A 22,833-nucleotide genomic window follows, 5' to 3' on the forward strand; every position below is an offset into this window, starting at 1 on the left:
ATTATTGTTGGATTGAACAAACGCAATCAATCCCTCACGCGTGAGAGATTATCCGACCGGCTCAGAAAGCTCTTTGAATCATTCTCAGCTCAGAAGTATACAGCCTGTGAAAACCCATTAGCGTGTTGTTTGATACAGATTTGTTCTGTGTCTATCCAATGTTGGGTGTGTAGTCTCGAGTTGCGACGGCCGTCTTGCGAAATCGTAAGTTGCGAGAAGCCATCGCCTGGCACGGTTCATGTTTATTTGACGCGAAGGGTCTTATTTCTGGACTATGACAGCATGTAATCGAAGACCTGATGTCTGAAGCTCGAGCTTGGTCCGCTGGGATCCTTGCACGGAAGGTTAAAAGGGGCAATCTCGCACTACGCTAGTCAGTAGACTACCGGCGTCTACAGAGCCTCACGGAGAGTAAGATGTTGGAGACTGACATCTGAATGCCTTTACAATAGTATACATACACGTTCGTTCACACGGCAGCCCGCGCCATGGTCTCCTTGGCCTCATTCTCCTTCTTCTTTGCCTCTCGTAGCTCTTTCCGCAACGCTCTGAGGTCCGGCGGCTTCTCAATCCCCAGCCTCGTCCTCAACTCATCGACATCCGTCTCCAGCTCTTCCTCCCAGTACACATTAATCACATCGTCACTCTGCGCCCCGTTTCTCGTAGCCCAGGGTCCATATATATCCCAAAAGCGCCCCCACTCGGCCCTCTTCAGCGTGAACGCGCTAAACACAGCGAGACCTGTCATCGGCAGGCCGGTATTTGCAAATTCAAACGCCTTCAGAGCGACCTCGCCTTCTCGAAACACGGGCAACCCAACCAAAGCATGGTAGAAATCGTGACACTCGCGGTATCGTTGCATGACATAGGCACACTCCTCGTCGTCTATGTAGCGCACGTGTGCTCGTGTATCTGGCGACACGCCTTCGCGATCTAACCAGTAGGCGTACGCGTAGCCCACCGTGTTGGAAGGAAGATTGCGAAGGCGTGGTATGTCGAGGGACGTGGATGTCAAGCGGGGTCTGTCTCGTAGTATGCGGCGACCTGTAGGGCTGAGGAGCATACGATTGCGGAGCTTGTTTATGAAGTAGGGCTGTGCGGTAGCTTCGCCAAAGGTTGCGACGAGATCTGGAATGTGTGAGAAGGCGCGGTGAATGTGGTTTAAAAGTCACACAAACCGCCTCGTCTGGGATCTATGAAGCTTCCGATGCCTGAGCCCAACGCCAGACCCAGTCTCTCCAGACGCGTCAGCGGTATATGGCCTTCATAGTTTGGTCGAGGCCTGTGGACTGCGGAAAAGCACCGAACTGTTGCCTGTGCATCGAGTGCTGGCCGTGGGGATGAGGTCGCTAATAGCCTTTGTAGCTGCGGTACATGCACACGCCTCGCCATTGATGCACCCGAAGAGCAAATGAGTGAATGGAGCCAAAAGACATGACATGATGGACATGGGCAGCTTTATCGATAAGCGCCACACTCAGCCTCACAAAAGCACATCATTACTACAATGACTCCAAACTTCAAGCGTGCTTCTGCGACTTTCCTCAATTGCGCCATAGCCTGCCATCTTTAACATAAATTGAGATTTGTCTTGACATCTACCCACTCAACTAATCTCTCGGGAGTAAATAAGTGTCAAACACTTCAAATATCCTTCATTTTGTAAGCACTTTTGTGACCTCAAAACACGACTGCGCCACAGATATTATCTACGAAATACCAAACTTCAAGAGCATGACGGCAGCACTCGATCCCGGCGAGCAACACACTCGCTTCGTCGAATGGGCTGAAGAGAACGGAGTCACAATAAACGGCATTGCACCAGCCCGATTTGTCGATCGCGGAATGGGCATCGTCGCAGCAAAAGACTTGAAAGTCAGTCACCACCACATACTACCATGACATACTCGAACTAAATCTTCAAGAAAGGAGACCAGCTAGTCCACGTCCGCAACACTTCACTCGTCCACGTCGCCCTGCCCTCGATCAAAAACTTGAAATTACCCGACCACATCACCGTCCATGGAAAACTCGCCGCCTCTCTCGCAATATGGTACTCTGACCCCTCTCACAAAGATTACCAACTCTGGCAAGACGTCTGGCCCACGCAGCAAGATTTCCGCAGCACAATGCCGCTCTACTACCCCAAAGCCGCACAAGACCTCCTCCCCCACGCAGCCCACCTCCTCCTAACAGCGCAGCAATCCAAGCTAGAAAAAGACTGGCAATCCATACGAGCCCATGTTTCTGCAGCCGGCGTGACCAGAGACCTATACACATACACCTGGCTGATAGTCAACACGCGAACATTCTACTGGTCCTACCCGGACCTACCCACGTCGTCGCCCAAACTACCCAAGAAAAGATCCCGCCTAACAACCGACGACTGCTACGCCATGTGCCCCTTCATGGACTACTTCAACCACTCAGACGTGGGCTGCGACCCCCAGCACGACAGCAAAGGGTACAGCGTGCGCGCAGACCGCGCGTACAAAGCCGGCGAGGAAGTCTTCGTCTCGTACGGCCCGCACACAAACGACTTCCTCCTCGTCGAATACGGATTCATCCTCGCGGACAATACTAACGATGCGATCCCCCTCGACCACTTGCTACTCCCGCTGCTGGACCAGGACCAGGTCCGCGCCCTCAAGGAAGACGGGTTTTACGCAAAGTACACGCTTTTCCCAGCCAGTCCGACGGTTTGCCACCGCACGCAGGCTGTGCTCAGACTGCTTGTTCTGGACTCGAAGCGGTATGCGGCGTTTGTGAGTGGGGATGATGACGGGAGTCGAGAGCAAGGGAAGCTGAACGGGTATTTGAGCGGCGTTTTGATGAAGTACTCGAGGCAGATCATGGAGATCTTGGAGGACGTGGAGCGCCTTGAGGGTGTGGAAGGAGATGGGGAAACGAGGTCGGAAGAGGACATGGAAGAGAGTGGTTTGGAGAGGACTGGGACACAGGGGGTGAGGGCTGAGCAGAGGGATGTCTTGCTGAGGCGGTGGAGGCAGATCCGCGATCTTGTTAACGCGGCGGTAGAGGAGTTGGGACGGTAGGCCTACGTGGGTATGCAGTATTAGTCTTGGCTATGGAGTCCTGAATATCCAACACCATATATGTGTTGCTTGTAGTCAGAAATGTGTCACAGAAGACTTCACTCGAAGGAGGCTGGGTTGGCTAGCATCACCATCCAAGCATACAGCACAAGAATCTTTCCAAAAGCATAGAAGTATGAAAGTCCGTTTAATTCCCATCATCTATCCTCATCTATATCATCCAGCTTAAGAAAGTCATCATCATATATCCCCCAACCGAACCCAAACTCCGCCTCATTTTCAAAAGCACAACACCTACAACTGCGTAAGCAGCCCCTGGCTCTCGAGCAACAGGACAATCTGATGCACCGCGGTCCTGACATTCGTCGTGCTCAGATCGACGCTCAGATCAGCGTTGGCAGGCACCTCATACGGGTCATCAACGCCGGTGAAGCCCTTGATCTCCCCGTTCCGCGCCTTCTTGTAGATGCCCCTTCGGTCCGTCTTCTCGCAGTACTCGAGCGGCGTCGCAACGTGTACGAGGTAGAAGCTACCGTACTGCTCGACTGTTTGGCGCGCGGCCTTCCTGCTGTCCTCGAACGGCGCGATAGGCGCGACAATGGCGGCGGCGCCAGCTCTTGTCAGCTCGGCAGCCACAAATGCAATGCGTGAAATGTTCTTGTCGCGGTCCTGGCGCGAGAAGCCGAGCTCAGACGAGAGCTCGCTGCGGATGGTGTCGCCGAGGAGGAGGGAGACGGAACGCCCACCTTGCTGGTTTAGGGTGACGTTTAGCGCGCGTGCGATGGCGTCTTTACCGCTGTTGTTGTAGCCGGTGAGGAAGACGGTGAAACCCTGTTGCGAGCGGGGAGGGTGTGATTCACGGAGGACGCGCACGACTTCGGGGTAGGAGAACCATTCGGGAATCTCCTGACCAGTACGGAGACGCTTGCGGAGTTCTGTCGAAACGGATTAGCATGTTGTTTGAAGATAGGTGGGAGACTTGGTTACCTGTGCCGGAGATATCGAGCGTCTTAACGCCCTGGGCCACTTCGTCCTTGGGCTTGTACTCGTCCGAGTCGGGCAGGTATGTCATCTGCTGGAAGGGGACGACCTCAATGCCCAGTTCATCCCTGTACTTCTCGACGGCTGTCTGCGCGTCATACGGACCGTAGAAGTCGACGCCCTGCGAGTTCTTGCCCGGGCCAGCGTGGTCACGGCCAACGATGAAGTGGGTAGCGCCGTAGTTCTTGCGGATGATGGCGTGCCAGATGGCCTCACGGGGACCTCCCATACGCATAGCCAGCGGCAGGAGAGCCAACGCAGCCATTCCATTGGGGTAGCGGGGCATCAACGCCTGGTAGACACGCACACGTGTGAAGTGGTCGATGTCGCCGGGCTTGGTGAGCCCAACAACGGGGTGGATCAGGACATTGGCCTGGCGGGCTCGCGCAGCACGCACAGTGAGCTCGCGATGGGCGCGGTGCATGGGGTTCCTCGTCTGGAACGCGACGACCTTGCTCCATCCTAGTTTGTCGAAGTGCAGACGCAGCTCGGCGGGGGTGTATCGCAGACCAACATAGTCGTAGTGCTCGAGACGGTCAATCGCCTCGACCTTGCCGCCGACGTAGAACTCCTTGGCCGTGCGGAAGAGGTACTTGATCGCGGGATGTGTCTCGTCATCTGGGCTGCCAAAGACCTCCTTGGCCTCCTTTGTCTTGTCGGGCTGGTATACGTCGTCGACGGTGATGATGGCCAGGTTGCGGTCGTCGCGGAAGTCGCGAAGCGCAATGCGCGCTCCGGGCTTCACACCCAGCTCCTCGATGGTCTCCTTGGACACATCGAGAGTGATGGGCATGGAGAAGAGGTTTCCATCGGCGAGGCGGTTTTCGGCGACAACGCCGTCGTAGTCTTTTTGGTTGAGGAAGCCTGGGCGTTGTTAGCAAGCAGGCACGCAGAGTAGTCTAACGTCTGGCTCGATGCAAACATTGCAAACACGAGGGGCAACTCAGTTTGCAAGTCTGGAGGGGTATCGTTCAACCCTCACCACCAAAAAGTAGACGTACCTTCGAGCGGCGAGAATCCACCGTTCAAGATGAGTTCCAAATCGCAGAGCTGTCTCTCGCTCAGCACGATCGCAGGAAGCGACTCAGCCTCGTTGAAGAGTTCCTTTCTCCGTGGTGCATCGCGCGCGATCAAGTCCTTGAGGGCTCCGCCATGTGGTGGGTTGGCCATTGTGTGTGAAGAGTAGAATAAAGAATCCGGTAACAATTAAATATTCTTCAAATAATGATTTCGAGAATAGTAGAGAGAGTGAAAGTCTATCGAACAAGAATATTATCTCTGCCAGAATCGAGAGATTTTCCAGGGCAAAAGACGCGTTTATCACGCAATATCAAACCATGCGCGTTGCCGGCTTTTTAAACCATTCCCACACCATTTGCAGACTCTGACGCCCCATACCAAGTACATGGTTCCTTGCCCTTTTCTACCGCAGAGCTAGGGTACAAGCGGGTGCAATTGTATGGGTCGGCAAAATCTTGGGTGCGATTGCGCAATTGCACGCGTTTGACGGAGCTGCTGGCTGTGACGTGGAGAGTATTGCAAATCGTCTTCTCGTGCTGTGGGGTTTGCGGAGACGGCGGTTAACGTTATGGTTGGGGATTTCAAGATCCTCTGTTTGTTCACGTCTTGCAAGTAATGATTAATGTGATTTGTTCATTCTTCGAGCAACTATGGCTCGTTTGACTCTATCGGTGGTATCTCGGCCCCGTAGTCTAGACTTGATGGTGGTAAAGAAAATGCAAATGCTCCGGCCAGCATGCAACGTCATGTCGTGGCCCCAAACCCCAAACACCAATGCTAATGCTCAGAAAAATTCAAGAAAAAACACAAAACCGAAATGACTCAGCATCTACACGCCCAAAGAGACTTTTTGCAACGCGTTGGTCAAGTCCTCCTGTTGTCGCTTCTGCTCTTGCTCGCGAAGGAACTGAGCATAGCGAGACTTCGGGTTGTGAATACCGCACTCGGTCTTGTTCTTTCCCTTCCAGCGTCCCGAGCGCTCGTCCTCTCCCGCAGCCACTGGCTGAGTCGAGTGCCAGTCGCCAACGCTCTTGTACCCCTTGTTGAGGAGCTCATTGTACGGAACGTCATGGGCGTCGACGTACTCCTTGACCTGAGCGAATGACCAGTTGGCAAGGGGGTTGACCTTGATGAGCCCAGATTCGTTGACCTCAATGATATCGAGGTCACCGCGCTTGCCACCTTGGCTGCGTCGGCGGCCGGTCAGAACGGCCTTGACTTGGAGTTCCGAGTAGGCACGCTCAGCGGGCTCGACCTTGGCTAGATAGTCGTAAAGTTCGTCGTTCGATTCCCAGAGCTTGTCGCCATGCTTTGCGGTGAATTCGGCAACGTTGTCGCAGCCAGCGGGCTTGTAGGCGTGTACGGGTGTTCCATAGCGCCTTCGTACACGGTCGACAAGAGCGTATGTGTCGTTGAAGTGGTAGAGAGTGTCCAAGAAAATCAAGTCGATGTTGTGCTTCAGGGGACCATCAAGCTTTGACAGCATGTCCACGGTAACAAGACCAGTCAGACCAAAGGCTGTGGTCTGGTAGAGACCAGGCAGGGAAGTGATGCACCATCGGAGAATATCTGAACCATGTCAGTCAAGGAGTTTTCAAACAAAGTGGATACCATCACTCACCCTGCGGTTCAAGTTGTTGCAGCTGGGCGTTGATGTATTTGAGATGAGGCTTGCTGAAGACGATCTCAGGCAGACTGTCCTGGCTCGAGGCAGCAGAAGCATAGCCAGACTCCTCACGAATAGTAGGAGACTGAGCCCTCTTCTCCTCGAAAAGTTGTGACGACATCTTTCAGGTATCGAGTCCGAATGTAGTAACGAGGCCCGTGCAAGAAAGCCCAAACAAGTAGACTTTGGCGATTTTACTCCTACGGTGGCTTCGTAATAGAAAGTCGTGTGACAGAGTTGCTTGTCCTTGGTGTAGATGTAATGGAGAAGGTCGAACACGGCCTGGAGTATATATTGGGCTCCGCCATCGGGTCCGCTTTGTAACCTCCTCCGCAAGGTGCGATAGCTGGGGGTGAAGACGTGCGATCACGCCATTCACGCTAGTCCGCAAGGCGAGCAAATTTCTCTCCTTCGACCTTATGTAAGACGGTCTCGCCAATGATGTGGCGGCAGTAGAGTGAAATATTAAATCCGTGCCTGGCCTTCGCTATTACACCCATTCACGGCTATGAGTTGTATTGCAAATCGTCCGGTGATTGTCATCATCGTCATCCGCACGGATCTCCCGGACTTTTCTGGCAAACACAAGTCATGATGACAATGCGTTACTGATCACTGACTCTTGTTGTTTCATTGATCCCGCCACCGTCGCGCGTTGTCGTCTAAAGTCAAACAGACCTACTCTTTACGTTCGCCACAGTGTAGGGCTGATGTCGGGAGTCGCCTCGGTTGATCGGTCGGTTGGTCGGCCGCCCGCATTTATGGGTCTTGCGGAGGATTGCGTGCGCAGCAACCTCTAAGTGATGTTTAGTGCATGGCATCGAGGATCGATGTATGATATAAAGTGTCGGACTTGCCCGTAAGTGTCTGGATCATTGATTGTCGTCGTTGGAAGAACTAGGTGAGGGGTAGTTGAAGTGCAACCCGATCACCCCATCTCGGTGTCTTCGATCGATTGATCATTGTCTGGCTATTATCTCGAGATACCGGAACATAGCGCCGCGAAATTGGCTATCTTGAAACATTGGCCGTTGTTGATCTTTGTGGAGAGAGAGTGGCGGTTCTCTCGTGTCGTCGAGGATCACAAAAGCGCGCGATACCTTACAGAGCATAGCTCACATGCATTGTTCTCAGTCGGGCATGAAGTCCATACAGCACAGATACGGAGACGATTATGGCATGAGAAAGCTTCATTTTCTGGTCGAGAATTCCTAATCTCATGTCTGTGCCATGTTCTTGGACCGATCCCTTAGGAGCAATGGCCATTCGGTTTCGACTTCCACAACAAGCTCATGTTCACCGCGTGAGCACGCGTGATGTTGAAGTAGACCAACGCGAGACTGTTCATACCTCCGCTATCTTCTTCATCTCATCTCTGTCCTCTGCACTCAATGTGCCCGTTTTGGCTGCTTCCTTCCACTTCTCTAGCTGTTCATACTGCACTGGCTCCAATACGCTCTTCAATTGCTTGAGCAACTTGGGTGCGAACTTGCCCGTCGCATACACCACTCCAGGATGATGCTTCGCGAATAGTAGGACGACCAGTGTCAGGAAGAGTACAGGGCCGTCAGACTTCTTCTGCTTCTGCATGCGTCGGGTCATGTCGAGAACCATGGTCTTTTTCGATTCTTCTAGTGATGAAGCACCCGGAGCTTCGATGGACTGCTTTTTGTTGAACTTGTTGACGGCAATCACAATGGTTGACGTATCCATCTTCTCAGTACTCAATCGGCTTTCGAGCTTCTGGACGTTCTTTCGTGTTTTTCGGCTCATCATGAGGCCGTTTGAACGAGCTTTAGTAATAGCATCTGGTATGAGTTCTTTCTGTGCATAGGCTGCGAAGAGCTCTGCAAGCTGGTCGCGTAGTTTCTGATCTCCGACCGCGTCTAAACCTTGGTTGTATACGTAAGTTCGTAGTACTACCCGTTCATTCCAGGATATCGAGAACTCGGCCTCGTTTTCGGATTCTCGATTAGATACTGTATTCCAGAAGCACTCCTCAGCTGCCTTTTCTACAGATCTCTCCTGGACCAAAGCACGCAAGACAGGTTCGTTGTCGGTAATCGCTGTGGTAATGTTGGACAGACTAAATTTGACCTCCTTTTCTGGGCTGTCGGTCAGTTGTTGCCACTGAAAATTGGCATCTGCTGCAGCAATTGAGAGTATTCTGTCTTTGTGATTGATGTAACCGTCTTCTGTAAACCAATATTCGCCAACTCGGTGAAGTTCCGTGTCGGGCTTCTGAACGAGGTTGAAGACGAACTGCTCCACTTGCTGACGCACACGATCCCCCACGTCGGGAGGAAGGACAGTGAGCCGTTGCTACAGGCGATGATTAGCCCGTGTCAATAGCTAGACTACGATGGTATTGGGAAAGTAGTGATGACTTACTCGCACGTTTACAACTCCGTCACGATCCAGAGTCTGCCTACATTCGTCGCCTAGACTCGATGCCCAAACCTTAGATATCGCATATGAATCTATGACCTCGACATCCGGTGAAGTCTCGAAATATTGTGCAATATGCCTAGGTGTTGTGTAGATGAACCTATTCCGAAATTGAGAAATCTCGAGAAATACAAGGTTTCCTGTTTGCAGATCACGAACTACGGCTTCTCCCTCTTGCTCTAATAGTCGTTTCGGCGTACAACGGATGCTATCTTCTCGTTCATGGAGATAGAAGTTCTCTGCTAGATCTGGCGCTCGCAGAACACGATCCAGAATGCGAAGTACAAAGAACATCGATGGAGGCTGGAGTGACATCGACGAAGAGCCTGGTGTATCCTTGGAAATGAAGTCGGTAGGGGCAAAGTCAACAGATCTAAACGCGGTCAGTTGTGTTGTCATTAGGACTATCTGAGGCTGACCTACTGTGTTTCTTTGAGCGAACGTCTCAGCCCGTCTTCCAAAGTTTCTGAGATTTTGTGTTCGTAGCTTGCACTACACACATATTCTCCAATGTCGACTATCTCCTCTGATTCAGAAAGGAGAAAGCTCAAACTTTCCGTGTCGATGTCCTTCTTCTTGGCGAAATCTGATTTTGACACGAGTCCATGCGTTATCAAACTGTACAGTTCTTCATGAATTGACTGTCGTTCGCTTTCTGTGATGATGATGCGGCTGTCTCCACTAAGCAAAGCGATTGTTCGCTGAGTTCTGACAAGTTGTAAGACAACATCTTGGTCCACATCTAGGTCAAGTGTCAAAGAGAGTAGGGGTATCCGTTGTGTTTCTGAGTTTCCATCAGTGACAGCTCAGAACGAAGTCACAAAGAGCCCACCTTTAGTCATCCGACTCTGAAATTGAAATTGAAGTTGTTGCAGAGTCACTAATCCAAGACCGCTGGCAGAAGGCACAAGCGAAGGCAGAGACCCAGTGTTTGACTGTGGCGGAGGGAGCAACTGTAGAATGTCCTTCACATCCTCTACCGAAAACATGCTGGTTGCCATGAATGTATATTTGTTGTTCTGTGGTGTCGTGGTTGAAGTGCTGAGACTGCAAACAATGAACTAGGCATTGGTTAAACGAGTGTCGTAATCACGAAACGCGGAATAGGTTCAGATTTCTATGACTGTGCCACGGTGAAAGTTCTATCATCAAGATCTTGTGGTTCACGCAAGTGGTTCATTGGTGGCGGCGGATGATCCCTGTCATCCCACGATGCTTGGCACCCTCAACCTCATCGTTCCATCAACATTCTGCTCGCTGCCAATTGCAGTCAGTCAGTCGCCGTCATGTCTCAATTCCGCGCCGCAAAGAAGCTCGATATCGGCTGCTTCACCAAGATCCGCAATATTCGCGACCACACGAAGCGGAAGGTGTACGCCGAGAACGAGCCTGAACGGTATGCGCTCTCCCAGCTCCTCCGCGCAAACAGCGGCTTACAATACGTGCGCATAGACAAGCTCTGCGATACATCATCCGGAATACCACGCTACCGCAGCGAGTCCGCGCCCAAGCCCAGCTCCAGCTGTCCGAGATGCACTGCTACACGAGGTTCACACAGATCAAGAACAGGTGCATAATGGGAGGGAAGGGACGCGGTGTATTCAGCGACTTCAGGCTTGGAAGAGTATGCTACAATGAGCTTGTTCGTAGGACACATGAGGCTAACATTGCCCCAGTACCAATTCCGAATCAACGCGCTTGCCGGGAACTTGCCGGGTGTGAGGAAGGCGAGTTGGTAGACAGATCGTGGTGTGCAGAATCTGTAGAACGTGTACATTATGATGAGACAATATATCAGCATTGGGCGGCGTTCGTGTCGGATCGTACATGTGGAATTGGAAAGGTCGTTCTTGTTTCCAGATTTCGACTTCACCAACGCTCCTTCTCTCCCAGTTTGCCCTCACCGGACACTCACCGCTCACGGTAGGTAAAAACGGGGCTCCCGGACGCAAACAAACATGCCCCACTCAGCAAATTGACAACTCCGATACTCTCGCATTCGACGACAACACTGGACTCATGCAAGTCTCGCATCAACAACTCTAGAGTGATACAAGACCTGGAACATCCAGTCACCTTTCCCACCGTCAAGCCTCCCCGACATGTTCCGCCGGATCGAGAACAGCATAGAGCCAGACCCGTCTTTCCCTGCCAACCTCAAGGCATTGGGGTGAGAATACTACTGTATCCACCACCAGCGATCTTGACTCACACTGTGTAGTTTCTTCGTCAATGACGTAGGTAACATCCGCATGATCGAGGCGCCTGACAAGGAATACATCTTTCATGCTACGAACAATGATCGAGTCAACGAGGTGCGGCGAGAAGCAATGCAAGGTGAACTGATTTTCAGCCATTTCACAAACACCACCTAACAACACCATAGCTTGCTCGCGCGAAGAAGTAGGATTGCGTCTCTCTGCGCTCGGTATCCGCCACATCTACCTCCCTAACTTCACCACTGTCAAGCCTGACGGACCACACATTCCAATTCTAGCCCCACCGCCTGAAGTTCTCAAGTCCCGCAAGCGCATCATCGTGCTGATCAACGATTCCACGCAAGACTTGGGTATCTTAGCATACCGGCAGCTACAGCGTGAGCTGGGCGTGAACGGCGGATCTATCGTCAACTTGGTCAAGGAGATCATCAAGCGTTCAGCCGACAACGACGATACTGCCAAGTTCGAGCACATCTCCACAGACGGCTACGATACTGTGGATGATGGTGATGTTCCTGGCTTGGTCGTCTTGAACACAGGCCAGTTACTCTACTCGCATAAGTTCAACCAGGCTATGACTTTGCGCAGCTGGTCAGCGCTCCCCCGGAAGTCTGTGGCGCACGATGCGATCCGGATTCACGATGAGGAGAATCGCGTGAAAGGCCACACGAACCCGCAAGAGCACATCAAGTCAGTGTTTGACGAGGTGCTCTGCAACCCAGATCGTGTTGCACCTGACGCGGAGGTGTATGTTCTTGCGATTGAGGGCGGCACAGACGATGTTTTGGATATCCTTGCAGAAAACTGTGAGTCTCCTTTCCTTGTTCTTCCATGCGGGAACTAACAAACTTAGTCGAGAAGTATGGTTCTCGCATCACCGCAATGGCGCTCATCCACTCCCTCATCGACGAGTCGCAGATCACCAACCCGCAGCTCAAGGCTCTTCTGCACCAGCGTACTCGACAGTGGAAGTACAGCGACATTACGTGTGATCCGACGCATTGCACCGAGCTACCAGCTGGTTATGATGAAAACAAGACGGATAGCCCACCTCATGATGCTTCGCCGCCAGACGAACACGTTAGTTGGCACGAAAACGTCCCAGCAGGACCAAGGCCTATATCCGGCATCACCAAAGCCCTACATCGTCTAGCACTCACCGTGACACCGTCCAAGACGGACAAGCCTACCACCGCAACTCCTACCGACACGTACTCCGCCTGGCCGGACACTTCATCAGTCGTCAGTCCCACCTTTGGCGGCGGCTCGAACTCGGTCGGAGAATGCGTCCTGACCAACCCTGCCGTCCAACACGCCATTCTCTCCTTCTTCGAGTCCGTCGCCCAAAACCCAGAGCACTACCGTAACCCGCTCTTCAGACTACACACTACCGCTCCGCAACCCACGCCCGACAACCCTCTCGTGCTCTCCGCCGACGATGCCACGTCCATGGACTTCCATTCCCTCCCCGCAGCAACCACGCCCGAGCAGCAGGAGCTCGACACGGCGCGGGAGATCCTCGCTGAGATGCGCGACGCACTTGCTGCATGTCCAATGAATGTAGCCGAACTTGCGCCCGGACGCGAGAAACTGGCCAAGAGGATTCAGGACAAGGAGCGTGCGATTGAGGTGCTCGAGACCACGGCGCTTGCGAGTGGGGGGCTCAGGGCCGGTGAGGCGCTGGAGAAGCGCCAGAATTGGACGACGTTGACGGAGGGGCCCAAGGTGCCGTTTGCAGGGACTATGGTTGATAGCGAGTTGTTGAAGGCGGTGGGTTTGGGGGGTACGGTGGAGGAGGAGTTGGGAAAGTTGGAGAAGGATTGAGGAGGAGGTGAGGTGGGAATGGACGTGGATGTTATGGTGAAATCATGGCGTAAGTAGGGAGTACGCTGGTTGGGGAGGCTATTATCTTTCATGATGCTCTGGTAATTCCATTGGCAGATGGTGACTGCGTCCTCTTCACTTCCTTGGCGGTGAAGACAACATCTTCTATCTCTTCAATAGAATGTACGCCCTGAGACATAAGTTATATCCTTCTGCCGTGCCTTCTTTGTCAGAATAGAGCTGCTTACAAAGCAAAGAACTCACTTTGGAAATCACCTCGGAAAGGGCCACCTTCACTCCGCGGTCCAAAAATCTCTTGGCAAAACCCCGCTCGTCTATATAAACTCGCTGCACGCCTTTCTCTCGCTCACCACCTCTATCCCCATCACCACGGCTTACGACACTACCAGCACGCTCGTACGTAACACTTACAATTACTGCAAGCTGCTGATCTAACTTTGTGGAAGAGGAACAGTTGGGCCATGTGCCAGCCACCTCCAAGGCAAGGCATTTGGAAACTTACAGCGCCTCGTGCGTGGGCGAAAGCGAGGCCCAGACGCCATTGCGCCCAAGGCGAAGCGTCGAAAGTCTGGCGGGGCAAATGCTTCCCACGGTCGCCGCATCGCGACGATGCAAGAACTGGACCTCCAGTCCGGCCTGGACTTCAGTGAATCTAACGCCAACGATGCTGCGTTCTGCTTGGCTGCATCAGTACTGAGCAAGGAGGTGTTTGAACGTTTCCTAGCTATAATTTCGGCCTCGAGGGACAAAAATACTACTCCCGCCATTTTCCCACAAGCAAGACCCGCACAGGCTCATGCCGACGCAGCACGTGCTGCATTTTTCGAGAACAAGACTAAGCAGTCAACAAAGCATGTGGCGCTCAGTACATACGTCTCACGTCTGAGTGAGTATCATTTTGCCAAAGAAATGGTCGAGGCAAAAGGGACAAGGGAGCGGTGCAGCACCTCCTTCCTCAACCAAGTGCTCGGCCATATGGGTTCCAGCCAGACTACCGACGCGCGGAGATCTTTGTCCTCCCTAATGGCACGTGGCCGAAAATGGATGGTCATCTGCGAATCGCCGTCGCTGAGCAGAGGGCTCCTTGCATTGATACCCTATGCGTCAGACGACACCGTCCGGAAGATGAGCCTGGATAAGGTGGCCGCGTTCACGGCGTATCTTGAACGACAGCCACACACCCGCAGGCTCATACAGAAGCTCTGCGGGCTCGGCACGTTGATCGAGCGTTTTGTTTGTAAGGGCGAGCTCAAGTTTCAGTTTGAATTGGACACGTCCATTGCGGCCGACCAGCCTCTTTCGATCGAAATGTTCAAACAGGATCGTTATCTGCGCGAGAACAAGTACAGCACCGAGCACGACTGGGCGGAAGCACCGCAGGGGTGGAATGGGACTGGCCAATGGATCCAACCTGGGTGCCAGAGGACTCGCAAGGCTGCGCCATGTGCAATCAGCCCGACCACTGCCACTGTGCCTCGCAAATCGGCACAGGCAACAACCGCCGCATCGTCAATTGTGTTTCAGAAGCCCATACCAACAGCTATCACGTCGGCCGCCGCTGCATCCATGCCCGATCAAGCGAGACTATAGCCTTTAGGAGATCCGAATACATAGGGGAGTTTACGGGAGAGCTGCTGCCGGTCGACGCTGCAGTCGAGTACGGCATAGTCCTGGAAATATGCCGCCCTGATGCTCTGTTTGCGCCGGCAGTGTGCTTGCTGCAGTGCGGGAAGGCTGGGAACTGGACCCGGCTCGTCAACCATTCCTGTCATCCATGCGCAGAAATAGTCACCCAGGTCATCAGCGGCAGGGTTCGTGTCATGCTACGCGCATTGGTCGACATTCAGGACGGCATGGAGATCACTATCGGGTACGGGAGGGACAACTTCAAGAGCACAAATTGCGCATGTGCGAAATGTGCTGAGTAGAACTTTGATTCTAGATCATATACTATGGTATCTGGGAAATGTGGTGTATAAGAGTCTGTGTTGAGCAGTAACACATCCAAAACTACAGTAGTTCGTATCAAATATTCTGTTTCTGCTGCCATCACAACTCTGTCGTACAATCTACTATTTAACATCTCCTTTGCATTGTCAACGCTGGAAGAGAGCACACAAGATACTGATATTTGACTCATGTTTCTTGAGATGTGTTTGTAAAGAATCAACTATAACTAGCCTGGTGCACTGAACTTCCGAGCAGAACCACTCCCGCCATGTGCATCATTTTTCCCACATACCATAGTTAGAAGATCTAATCTATACGCTCGAGTGCTTCACTTCCACCTTCTCATGGACGACCCTTGACTAACTGCATGGTAATCAGTTGCACTACTTCTCATGCAGACTCTTGATTCAACCCGGCAGTTGTTGCACGCGTATTGCCCAACTGGATCATTCCGTCGGTACCCCTTTGCTTTTTTGCCGAGTACTGTCTGGGTAAGACAACCGTCGAATGGTACACCTGCAGGGAATCTGGCGCCATGAAGCTCAATAAAAGCTCTCGCCTCGTCTCTGACGAGTGCCAGTACCTCCGCATTTGGTACTACCTCTTCGCCGTGCAAAAATTTAAGTCCGGAGTAGTCCAGCTCCGTGGTTATACCAGAATCAATGTGCCGCCGTTTTGCTGGTGGCGTTAAGGAGCGCTCTGCCCGCACCTCGAAGTATGACTTGAGCGCTGACAGCTCTCCAGACAGCTTTGTTATCTCGTTGTGGACCCCAGCAACCGATAAGTTTGAAGCAGTTGAAGCTTCTGCTACTGCTTCTTTGACGTCCTGCTTGATGTCGTCTGCCTGCATCATCCCACCTAGTGGTAGTGATGGGTATCTGGACATACACCATGTTTGCCGTGAGCTGGTTGATCGGGATGTTCTTCACAACATCACCGTAGAAAACCTGAACAGTCTCTTCGGCGGCAAACTCGGGCTTCGCAGGAATCGTGTCGAAGTTGCCGGCAGTGACTGGGTGTAGCGCAGCCAATGCTGGGAGATTGGCTATGGTGTATATCTCCTGTCCAGCAAGGCGGTGGTAGAATGGGCCCCTGAGATGCTGGTGTGTCGTGCGAGTCCAACCACCGAGCCAAATCGAAGAGACGTCGTCATCAATCCTGATGCTCAGGTTCCACGTCTTGGTGTTGCCCATGTACATGCATTTGTCGAACAGGAAGAGGTCAACGTTGTCGTCGGTGGCACCAGCATGTGAAATCAGGTGGTGGAATACTAGCCAAGATGCTGCCGCGCGAGCATTGTGGGTCGAAAACGCTCGTCTTCGAACGGACCGCCGCGGACACCTTGCATCCATCGCGCCATCTTTTGCTGCAGGGCGGTCCGGTTCTGCTGTATGTTCTGCTTGGCTTGCGCAGCTTGAGCCTGTTCAACCCCACTCGAGAACCCAAGCATGACTGCATAGTCAAGGGCCGACATGTTGCTCTTGGTGCAATGTTCCAAGAGTTCGACTTCGTCGGCCAGGATTTACCCCTTTTGAATTGCGAGTCTGGCTCCTTTGTGCTCGTTAGCTCGAAGGTCAGAATGACTGTGGACAAGATTCACTTACATCGATATCGCCCCGACGCTTCTCGGCAGGTACACGAATACTGGCCTGGTTGTCGTGTGTGAAGATCGCGCACTGCTCCGGCTTTTCGATGCCCGCTCACGTCCGCCACATAATGACATCGTCCTTCGTCAGAGTGGCGTAGACAAAGGGTGGGTTGGGTTCGTCATTTGGGTCCTGGAGTTTTCCAACGAGGATGTGTGAGATTAGTGTCGAGGTGAACGGCCGGAGAGTCATCGGCTTCGGTTGGGCGGAGCCTGCTGGCGCTTGGGCGAGGCTGTCAGTAAACACACCTTGATATTCTAGGACTGAGTCCCAGGCTGCTCCAAGGGTGGGCTTACAGCCGAACCTCTTCCAGCCATCAGATTTCTCAATTGAATGGTCGGGTGGAGTCATAGCGAAGAACTCGTTGAGGTTGGCATGTATCAAGTCTCGTCTTCTCACAGTGCTCACTTCCTGGCGCTGCGCTGGCGTCTTCCTCTCCCATTGAACCCAGAACTTGGCGGCATAGTGAACTACGTGAATGGCGCGGCGCTCTATCTCAGGAAGCCGCTATGGCTCGATGTCCATGTCGAGGAGAGGGTGGTTAGAGCTGCTACGAGGGTGAGCCACAGGGCAGGGTAGGCTGAAAGGTGATATCGGATGCTGACCAGCTAGAGAAGCGGCAGAGTAGCGGAAGTGGTAACTCAAGCAAAGAGTGAGCTTGGGACAAACGAGTGCTGGGAGTTGATCTTACCGGTTGGGAGAATGGCGGGGCAGTGATATTAGGTGTCAGGTACTGCCACGACGGCGGGTACGAGTGTGCTGGTGGTGCTGTCGACTGTGATTATGGAGATGGGGATGGAGGTGGTAAGCGAGAGGAAGGCGATCAGTGGGTTGACGTAGAGTAGAGGGGGTTTGCCGAGAGACTTCTGGACGGCGAGGTGAAGTTGATGATTTCCAGTGCAATTTCCAAGGTGAAGGCAAATTATGTATTGCTGTATTGCCTGCTTCATCTCATCCTTACTACTCACGATTCACGTAATTTCAGTCCGGGCGGACAATTTGACTCATATACCAGTCTACTTCCTCAAAATGAGCTGCAACGCAACTCATGGGCAACGATCACCCTCCTCTCTTCTATGATTTTATAATTACGTTCACGCCCTCATTAATCAAAGCTGTATTCGTTCAGCCTCTCACGGCAGTCTGAATATCGGTCTTGCCTTGCCTGGAGCCTAGAGTGTCTTGCACATTTTGTATGTCACTTCACTTGAACACCGGTGCCAAGGCCAGCTCCTTTTAAACACTGCCTCACCTCTACTCACCTCCATCTCACCTCCACTCACTTCTAACTTATCTCTACTCACCTCCATCCACTTCCACCCACTTCCACCCACTTCTACCCACCTCCACTCACCTCCGTCCTGGCAATGGCTGCCATCAGACTCTACCATGCCCCTCAAGCTGCTGGAGCGCCTCCTAGCATGGTTCGAGCAGCCTGCCGGCAAAGATGTGTTACTGGAAGCACGCAAACAAGCGCTGGGCCGGGCGACGACCACCTGGAAAGACACCAAACCCCTCGGCAACATCCAGTGCATTGTGACGGTGCCCACCACAAATGTCCAGGCGAAACCGCTTGGGTCAGTCCATACCCTGAGCAAGAGCAACAGCGTGCTGACACTGTCGGTGCACACGCAACGCCCGCTTGTCAATCTGCGGCTGAAGTCGAGCGTGAGTGGTGAACACGACGATTTGCTCAGCTTCGACCCCGACTACCTCAAGAACATCGCCGTCATCGAGCTGACGGAGAGCACTGTCGGCCGCCAGCAGTACACGTCCGAGTACGCCAACGTCTACGCCAGTGCAACATCCTGGAGTGTGAACGACACAGGCGAGTGGCGTCAGCAAGCCACTGCCGAAGGGAAGTCGCCCCAGATGATCAACAAGCTCTTCCGCATCCACATGCAGCTGTGGCCGAGCGACGATGCTCGCCGCACCTGGTGTGTATACAAACAGGACACCACCAACCGGGGCCTTCACGGCCCGGTTCATACTTTCACGGCAGCCTTGCTCGACGAGGCCACCGACATCATCGTCCACGTCCGCATTCCCGACGGCAAGTGGGCCTATGTCTCCGAGAACCTCATGTTCCTCAAGGAGCTACTTGCGCTCAGGCACAGCATGCCAATGCTCAACCGCGGCCCGCAGTCCAACTTCCTCGCAGCGCGCGAAGACGACTTCGACGACGAGGCTCGCGAATGGGCAGCATACCACATCTTCCGTGAGAAGAAGTCAGTCCCAACCCGCCCTCCGTGGACAAAGGTCCAAGACCTGAACAGATATGCGCCAATGTTCTCAGACCAAGAAATCACCAACGTCCCCCGGAAGATGCTGGCTGGCGTCGATGGCGGGCTCGCCGTCCTCACTGGCTACGAAGGATGCGGCAAGACGACGACGGAGAGCAAGACCTGGCTCTGCTTTGGGCTGCTCGGCCTGAAGGTCCTCGTCATTGCGCACAGCAACACCGCCGTTGACGTGGCACTGAGGCAGTACGTCGAGAAGACGCGGGACTATCTGGCCGCAAAGGCGCTGGGGCAAGCCACCATGGTCGCAACGAGCGCTGCCATGGCTCTGCAGGTAGCAGCACTGGGCTACAAGCCTGACCTGATCTTCATCGACGAGGCCTCAACCATGAACCCCCTCGACGCCATCCACGCCCTGCTCCCATTTGGAGATGTGCCGCTTGTGGGCATTGCTGGAGATGTCAGACAGCTCGCCCACATCTGCAAGTCAATGCAGTCGAAGCAGAACCCGCTTGGAACCTTCCTAGAGCGGTCGATCCTGGAGCTCTGGGCGGCCGCCAACCCCGTCGTCGAGCAGATGCCGTGCCGATTCAACTACCGCCAGGTCCGCGAGCTCTTCAACTTCTCCAACGCGACATTCTACGCTAATGAGATGAGCCTTGGTGCCGGCGCCGCTGCGAGGGAGAACACGCCCTTCTCTGATGCTGTCCGCCGCGCCCTCCAAAATGGAAACAACTTTGCTAGGCTGCTCCGAGGTGCGTGCCGGAACAACCGCAGGCTCATCGTCCTCGACGTTGACTCACAGGATGAGAAGTCATCGAGCTCATCACGATACAACTTGGGTGCACTCCGACTTGCTGCTCGCCTGGTTGTGGCACTCGGATCGCAGCGAGTCGACAGGTGGACAGCGGCCTTTATCACGCCGTACGCGGCTGATCGCGACCTGTGAAGCCAGTGCCTGCGAGATCTTCAACGCCCTCAATAACTGTGGTAGCTGCGTCTGATCTTCCCACTCGCAAACGGCGTCCAGCGAGTAAAGATGTCTGATCAGACACAGTTACCACAGTTTGCCAATGGCGGGAATCCCGGCCAATATTCCAACTAGTTTCAATCAGACCGATTTCGTGCACCGCTGAAAGCAGCGGCGCGAGCCGACGAAGAGCTTAGCAAACAAATCGCAGCTTCTGGTCAAAAGATTCTGGACTGCGACACAAAGATCGCAGAGCTCTCGTCACACATGCGAATACTTCGAGCTCGGCCTACCTATGAAAAGGAGTTCAAGGCCACGCAGGAAGAGCTGAATGCCACCCAAGCAGAGCTACGCAAGCTCCAGGCTCAGCCCACATTCAGGAAGGAGCTGAATGATGCTCACAACCAACTTCGTAGTCTCCAAGCACGGCCGACCTACAAGAAAGAGCTCGAGGCCGCACAAGCAGAATTGAATGCCACACAAGCAGAGCTACGCAACATCCAGACTCAGCCTACTTACGAAAAGGAACTGAAGGAAGCTCAAGATGAACTTCGCATCCTCCAGGCTCGGCCTACATACGAGAAGGAGTTTAAGACCACGCAAGCAGAGCTACGCATCCTCAAGGCTCAACTCACATACGAGAAAGAAATAAGGGAAGCTCAAGACGAACTTCGTAGCCTCCAGGCTCAGCCCACGTACGAGAGGGAGCTGCAGGTGTCGCAGACCACGTTGAGAGCCTCCCGTGAGGAGCTCAGGCTGGCGAACCAGGCCTACACCACATCTCAACAGAGATGTAACACGCTGGAACAACGTATGGAGGGCATGGTTGACCGCGAGAGGCTAGATAGTGTCATGCGGGAGGCAGAAGAAGTATTCTGGTTGATGAGAAAAGAGAGGTTGGTGGCGGATGCACGAATCCAAGCCCTGAAAAGAAGTTCCTGGGCATTGTTCGAGGCCATCGAATCCAATGGAGTACTCAACCAACAGGTTATCTCTGGTCCGGTAGCTGAACTAGCTCAGTGTCGGAGTGACTTCGCTGGCCTTCAAGACGCGTGGAACGCAGTCGTGAGCAGGTTCGAAACGTGGTGTAATCAGTAGACTGGAAGGCAGACGTCATGTGGTAGATCAATGCTAGAAATGTATAACACACGGGAGACATGGTCATCCACCATCTCTGTCATTCACCACCTCAGTCATTCATACGTGGAAGCTTCCCCTTGCCCTTGCCAGCAACCAAGATTGCCTGCATGTCCTTCTCCAAGTTGAATCGCTCCCTTGCGTAGTACTCCATTAGTATTCTAGGATCTGATACGAGCACGGATGTTAATGCTGGATTCTAGTCATTCGCTTTCAAAGATATTGGGTTTAGCCAAATTTCGGATTTTGATCTTACTGGAGACGCTCTTCGAGTGCGTCGCAGAACCGCGATTATGGATTGGATGTAGTTACTGCATATCTATCACTTCCTCTTCCACTTGCCTGAGTTGCTCAATGTACCCTGCCAGTATCCCCGCCTGACGCGTCACTTCCAGCTGCATAATCTCATGACGAATGCTCGCCTCCCGTTCATGGTTCTCCAAGTACACAGCGTCATTGTAGTTTGCAAACCTCAAGTACTCATCGGCGGTGAAAGATAAAGCGGACGTGCAGCTTCCCCCTGCGCCTCCTATGTTGAACCCAAATCCAGAGTAGTGATATGCGTTCGCCATCCGCGCGAGCACAGCCTCCATCACTGATTCCTGGTTTGCATTTTCCAGCAGAGCCACAACGTGCTGGTCGACGCGGAACTTGGTCTCGCCGAATTCGTCGATGCATATGGATTCGAAGAGATTCATGACTTTGGTAGAACCTCTGTGCGCACGATGGTCTCCTAAGCGCTTCCAGAGCGATTGCGTGTAGCCAATTTCTGCCAGTGGCCGACGTTCTGGGTGCTGGTCCCACTGGAGGCGTTCCTCAAGTGCATCGCAGAACCGCAGCGTGTTCGCGATCCTCGCGGTGGAATTTGATTGTGGTGGGTTAGCCTAGTCAATGTCGCAAAGGTAACGCCGGTATCCATTCATAGACCAGTTCAGATGCCAATTGTCACCGCTGACGTGGGTATCGACCCGGTATGCATCCTGGTGATTATTCTTTGCGTCGCAATATTCTCGCATCCGCTTGATGATTCTATGTAGCTGAGGTGAGTCCGGGCCCAGGCCATCCTTTGCATCAACCATGTATTGGGCGTAGATTGTTGGTTGGACTGGCATATTGTTCAGCCTGGCATCAGCTGCCTCGCCCTTCACGTTGAGATCTCTTGCCATGCTGGGACTTTGGCTCTCTGATAGGCGGTTCAGGAGTGTCCGTACCGCGCTGCCGCTAGTTCTGTAGGTAGCAGGCAAGTCCCCACGCACAAGACAGCGCACGATGGCTTCGTGCATGATCATCAAGCCTTCGAGTGCGGTTTCCTTGAGCATATCTTCTGGCATTCCTCTCAGTGCCGTGTTTGGATGGCGTAACTCCAGCTCGATAGCGGCATGGGCCAGTGTCTCGAAACTCGAGTCTGGATCGACGTCGAACGGCGCCCTGCCTGGCCTTGAATCGAGCGCAGACGTCATGGTAGGCTAGTACAAGACTGAGCCTGTGGTGATGGATGGTGGTAGTAGAAGACGAGGCTCGCAGAAGAGAGTTGGAGCGAGAGTTGCAGCGAGAGGCTGGCACAAGGCTGAGCCTGTAGTGATGGATGGTGGTGATGG

General features: G+C 53.3%; 11 protein-coding genes across 11 annotated transcripts; 5 read left to right on the forward strand and 6 right to left on the reverse strand.

Moving 5' to 3' along the window:
• Positions 1-418: 418 nt before the first annotated feature.
• Positions 419-1,407, reverse strand: P153DRAFT_364379 (ubiquinone biosynthesis protein COQ4, mitochondrial). The gene is made up of 2 exons (XM_033667587.1): positions 1,179-1,407; positions 419-1,128 (listed from the first exon to the last, which is right to left on the reverse strand). Exons 1-2 carry the CDS (start codon positions 1,390-1,392, stop codon positions 470-472), a joined length of 873 nt encoding a protein of 290 aa, XP_033526286.1. The 5' UTR covers positions 1,393-1,407; the 3' UTR covers positions 419-469.
• Positions 1,408-1,538: 131 nt separating this feature from the next.
• On the forward strand, positions 1,539-3,202 carry P153DRAFT_334192 (SET domain-containing protein). The gene is made up of 2 exons (XM_033665597.1): positions 1,539-1,875; positions 1,926-3,202. Exons 1-2 carry the CDS (start codon positions 1,735-1,737, stop codon positions 3,051-3,053), a joined length of 1,269 nt encoding a protein of 422 aa, XP_033526287.1. The 5' UTR covers positions 1,539-1,734; the 3' UTR covers positions 3,054-3,202.
• A 145-nt stretch (positions 3,203-3,347) lies between these two features.
• P153DRAFT_373755 (ATP-sulfurylase) lies at positions 3,348-5,264 on the reverse strand (the record flags this gene model as incomplete). Its single annotated transcript, XM_033669476.1, has 3 exons — positions 3,348-3,988; positions 4,041-4,958; positions 5,096-5,264. 3 exons carry the CDS (start codon positions 5,262-5,264, stop codon positions 3,348-3,350), a joined length of 1,728 nt encoding a protein of 575 aa, XP_033526288.1.
• Positions 5,265-5,943: 679 nt separating this feature from the next.
• Positions 5,944-6,901, reverse strand: P153DRAFT_284434 (phosphoadenosine phosphosulfate reductase; the record flags this gene model as incomplete). The annotated part of the gene is made up of 2 exons (XM_033663325.1): positions 5,944-6,683; positions 6,736-6,901. 2 exons carry the CDS (start codon positions 6,899-6,901, stop codon positions 5,944-5,946), a joined length of 906 nt encoding a protein of 301 aa, XP_033526289.1.
• A 1,223-nt stretch (positions 6,902-8,124) lies between these two features.
• Positions 8,125-10,217, reverse strand: P153DRAFT_373757 (uncharacterized protein; the record flags this gene model as incomplete). The annotated part of the gene is made up of 4 exons (XM_033669477.1): positions 8,125-9,102; positions 9,172-9,601; positions 9,652-10,012; positions 10,061-10,217. The coding sequence occupies 4 exons, from the start codon at positions 10,215-10,217 to the stop codon at positions 8,125-8,127; spliced, it is 1,926 nt and encodes a 641-aa protein (XP_033526290.1).
• Positions 10,218-10,514: 297 nt separating this feature from the next.
• P153DRAFT_334204 (glucocorticoid receptor-like (DNA-binding domain)) lies at positions 10,515-11,340 on the forward strand (the record flags this gene model as incomplete). Its single annotated transcript, XM_033665598.1, has 3 exons — positions 10,515-10,624; positions 10,681-10,852; positions 10,905-11,340. The coding sequence occupies 3 exons, from the start codon at positions 10,515-10,517 to the stop codon at positions 10,965-10,967; spliced, it is 345 nt and encodes a 114-aa protein (XP_033526291.1). The 3' UTR covers positions 10,968-11,340.
• Positions 11,331-13,463, forward strand: P153DRAFT_334207 (uncharacterized protein; the record flags this gene model as incomplete). Its single annotated transcript, XM_033665599.1, has 4 exons — positions 11,331-11,398; positions 11,450-11,565; positions 11,615-12,253; positions 12,301-13,463. The coding sequence occupies 4 exons, from the start codon at positions 11,331-11,333 to the stop codon at positions 13,269-13,271; spliced, it is 1,794 nt and encodes a 597-aa protein (XP_033526292.1). The 3' UTR covers positions 13,272-13,463.
• Positions 13,464-13,901: 438 nt separating this feature from the next.
• On the forward strand, positions 13,902-15,220 carry P153DRAFT_382796 (uncharacterized protein; the record flags this gene model as incomplete). Its single annotated transcript, XM_033670182.1, has 2 exons — positions 13,902-14,839; positions 14,890-15,220. 2 exons carry the CDS (start codon positions 13,902-13,904, stop codon positions 15,218-15,220), a joined length of 1,269 nt encoding a protein of 422 aa, XP_033526293.1.
• A 350-nt stretch (positions 15,221-15,570) lies between these two features.
• Positions 15,571-17,165, reverse strand: P153DRAFT_429148 (uncharacterized protein; the record flags this gene model as incomplete). The annotated part of the gene is made up of 4 exons (XM_033672755.1): positions 16,847-17,165; positions 16,572-16,793; positions 16,133-16,512; positions 15,571-16,086 (listed from the first exon to the last, which is right to left on the reverse strand). Exons 2-4 carry the CDS (start codon positions 16,714-16,716, stop codon positions 15,571-15,573), a joined length of 1,041 nt encoding a protein of 346 aa, XP_033526294.1. The 5' UTR covers positions 16,717-16,793; positions 16,847-17,165.
• Positions 17,166-20,221: 3,056 nt separating this feature from the next.
• Positions 20,222-21,295, forward strand: P153DRAFT_180941 (uncharacterized protein). The gene has a single exon (XM_033662370.1). It carries the CDS (start codon positions 20,366-20,368, stop codon positions 21,194-21,196), a length of 831 nt encoding a protein of 276 aa, XP_033526295.1. The 5' UTR covers positions 20,222-20,365; the 3' UTR covers positions 21,197-21,295.
• P153DRAFT_382799 (uncharacterized protein) lies at positions 21,288-22,695 on the reverse strand (the record flags this gene model as incomplete). Its single annotated transcript, XM_033670183.1, has 3 exons — positions 21,288-21,372; positions 21,596-22,119; positions 22,192-22,695. 3 exons carry the CDS (start codon positions 22,693-22,695, stop codon positions 21,288-21,290), a joined length of 1,113 nt encoding a protein of 370 aa, XP_033526296.1.
• Between the last annotated feature and the right edge of the window lie 138 nt (positions 22,696-22,833).

Source organism: Dothidotthia symphoricarpi (assembly GCF_010015815.1).
Source record: "Dothidotthia symphoricarpi CBS 119687 unplaced genomic scaffold P153scaffold_5, whole genome shotgun sequence".
Taxonomy (NCBI): Eukaryota; Fungi; Ascomycota; class Dothideomycetes; order Pleosporales; family Dothidotthiaceae; genus Dothidotthia; species Dothidotthia symphoricarpi.